Raw genomic sequence first — 2,541 nt, 5'->3', positions numbered from 1 at the left:
GTTGGGGTGAATTCCCCAGGAGCCTGTGTTGGGGGGATTTCCCCAGGAGCCTGCGTTGGGGGGATTTCCCCAGGAGCCTGCGTTGGGGGGAATTCCCCAGGAGCCTGCGTTGGGGGGAATTCCCCAGGAGCCTGCGTTGGGGTGAATTCCCCAGGAGCCTGTGTTGGGGTGAATTCCCCAGGAGCCTGTGTTGGGGTGAATTCCCCAGGGGCTTGTGTTGGGGGGAATTCCCCAGGGGCTTGTGTTGGGGGGAATTCCCCAGGAGCCCGTGTTGGGGTGAATTCCCCAGGGGCTTGTGTTGGGGGGAATTCCCCAGGAGCTTGTGTTGGGGGGAATTCCCCAGGAACCTGTGTTGGGGAGAATTCCCCAGGAGCCTGCGTTGGGGTGAATTCCCGAGGGGCCTGTGTTGGGGTGAATTCCCCAGGGTCCTGTGTTGGGGTGAATTCCCCAGGAGCCTGTGTTGGGAGGATTTCCCCAGGAGCCTGCGTTGGGGTGAATTCCCCAGGAGCCTGCGTTGGGGGGAATTCCCCAGGAGCCTGCGTTCGGGGGAATTCCCCAGGAGCCTGCGTTCGGGGGAATTCCCCAGGAGCCTGTGTTGGGGTGAATTCCCGAGGGGCCTGTGTTGGGGTGAATTCCCCAGGAGCCTGTGTTGGGGTGAATTCCCCAGGAGCCTGTTTTGGGGTGAATTCCCGAGGGGCCTGTGTTGGGGTGAAATCTCCAGGAGCCTGTGTCGGGGTGAATTCCCCAGGGGCCTGTGTTGGGGTGAATTCCCGAGGGGCCTGTGTTGGGGTGAATTCCCCAGGAGCCTGTGTTGGGGTGAATTCCCCAGGAGCCTGTGTTGGGGTGAATTCCCCAGGGGCCTGTGTTGGTGTGAATTCCCCAGGGGCCTGTGTTGGGGTGAATTCCCCAGGGGCCTGTGTCGGGGTGAATTCCCCAGGGGCCTGTGTTGGGGTGAATTCCCCAGGGGCCTGTGTTGGGGTGAATTCCCCAGGGGCCTGTGTTGGGGTGAATTCCCCAGGGGCCTGTGTTGGGGTGAATTCCCCAGGGGCCTGTGTTGGGGTGAATTCCCCAGGGGCCTGTGTTGGGGTGAATTCCCCAGGGGCCTGTGTTGGGGTGAATTCCCCAGGGGCCTGTGTTGGGGTGAATTCCCCAGGGGCCTGTGTTGGGGTGAATTCCCCAGGGGCCTGTGTTGGGGTGAATTCCCCAGGGGCCTGTGTTGGGGTGAATTCCCCAGGGGCCTGTGTTGGGGTGAATTCCCCAGGGGCCTGTGTTGGGGTGAATTCCCCAGGGGCCTGTGTTGGGGTGAATTCCCCAGGGGCCTGTGTTGGGGTGAATTCCCCAGGGGCCTGTGTTGGGGTGAATTCCCCAGGGGCCTGTGTTGGGGTGAATTCCCCAGGGGCCTGTGTTGGGGTGAATTCCCCAGGGGCCTGTGTTGGGGTGAATTCCCCAGGGGCCTGTGTTGGGGTGAATTCCCCAGGGGCCTGTGTTGGGGTGAATTCCCCAGGAGCCTGTGTTGGGGTGAATTCCCCAGGAGCCTGTGTTGGGGGGATTTCCCCAGGGGCCTGTGTTGGTGTGAATTCCCCAGGGGCCTGTGTTGGGGTGAATTCCCCAGGGGCCTGTGTTGGGGTGAATTCCCCAGGTGCCTGTGTTGGGGTGAATTCCCCAGGGGCTTGTGTTGGGGTGAATTCCCCAGGGGCCTGTGTTGGGGTGAATTCCCGAGGTGCCTGTGTTGGGGTGAATTCCCCAGGAGCCTGTGTTGGGGGGATTTCCCGAGGGGCCTGTGTTGGGGTGAATTCCCCAGGAGCCTGTGTTGGGGTGAATTCCCCAGGGGCCTGTGTTGGAGTGAATTCCCCAGGGGCCTGTGTTGGGGTGAATTCCCCAGGGGCCATTTCCCGACGGGCCTGTGTTGGGGGGATTTCCCGAGGGGCCTGTGTTGTGGTGAATTCCCCAGGACCCTGTGTTGGGGGGATTTCCCCAGGGGCCTGTGTTGTGGTGAATTCCCCAGGAGCCTGTGTTGGGGGGATTTCCCCAGGAGCCTGTGTTGGGGGGATTTCCCGAGGGGCCTGTGTTGGGGTGAATTCCCCAGGAGCCTGTGTTGGGGTGAATTCCCCAGGGGCCTGTGTTGGGGGGAATTCCCCAGGGGCCTGTGTTGGGGTGAATTCCCCAGGAGCCTGTGTTGGGGTGAATTCCCCCCTCTCTGATCTCCCCCAGCGGTGTTACCCGGGTAGTTGGCTCCATCGATGCTCCATGGTCCATCAGTAACTCAGCGACTGGCACTTGGTCCTCCTGGGCCACCAGATGTAACGCTGTTAGGCCATTCTGGGGGAAACACACACACAAAGGGGATAGTAGGCGTCGGCACCAACAGATAAAACCCAAGACCAAAAGTCAACACCTCCATCATTGCTCACCCACTCGACCCCTGCATTTACGTAGCAGCAACCCCGCTGCCAACCAGACCCTCCTGTCAGGTGGCAGGGGACCATACTGCCCTGCACAGCAAGATCCCAAACAATTCACTGCACTGAGAGCCAGCACACT

At 61.3% G+C, this 2,541-nt stretch overlaps 1 protein-coding gene across 1 annotated transcript; it reads right to left on the bottom strand.

The window, feature by feature from the left end:
* Positions 1-347: 347 nt before the first annotated feature.
* On the bottom strand, positions 348-2,216 carry LOC122545461 (cell surface glycoprotein 1-like; the record flags this gene model as incomplete). Its single annotated transcript, XM_043684479.1, has 2 exons — positions 348-1,869; positions 1,993-2,216. Coding segments are annotated over 2 exons (1,746 nt in total), but the record flags the coding sequence as incomplete, so codon positions are not given.
* Positions 2,217-2,541: the final 325 nt, after the last annotated feature.

The sequence above is a fragment of the Chiloscyllium plagiosum genome, unplaced genomic scaffold (assembly GCF_004010195.1).
Source record: "Chiloscyllium plagiosum isolate BGI_BamShark_2017 unplaced genomic scaffold, ASM401019v2 scaf_87192, whole genome shotgun sequence".
Lineage (NCBI taxonomy): Eukaryota > Metazoa > Chordata > Chondrichthyes > Orectolobiformes > Hemiscylliidae > Chiloscyllium > Chiloscyllium plagiosum.
Note: the sequence above shows the minus strand (reverse complement) of the source record. Positions and strands in the feature narration are given on the sequence as shown.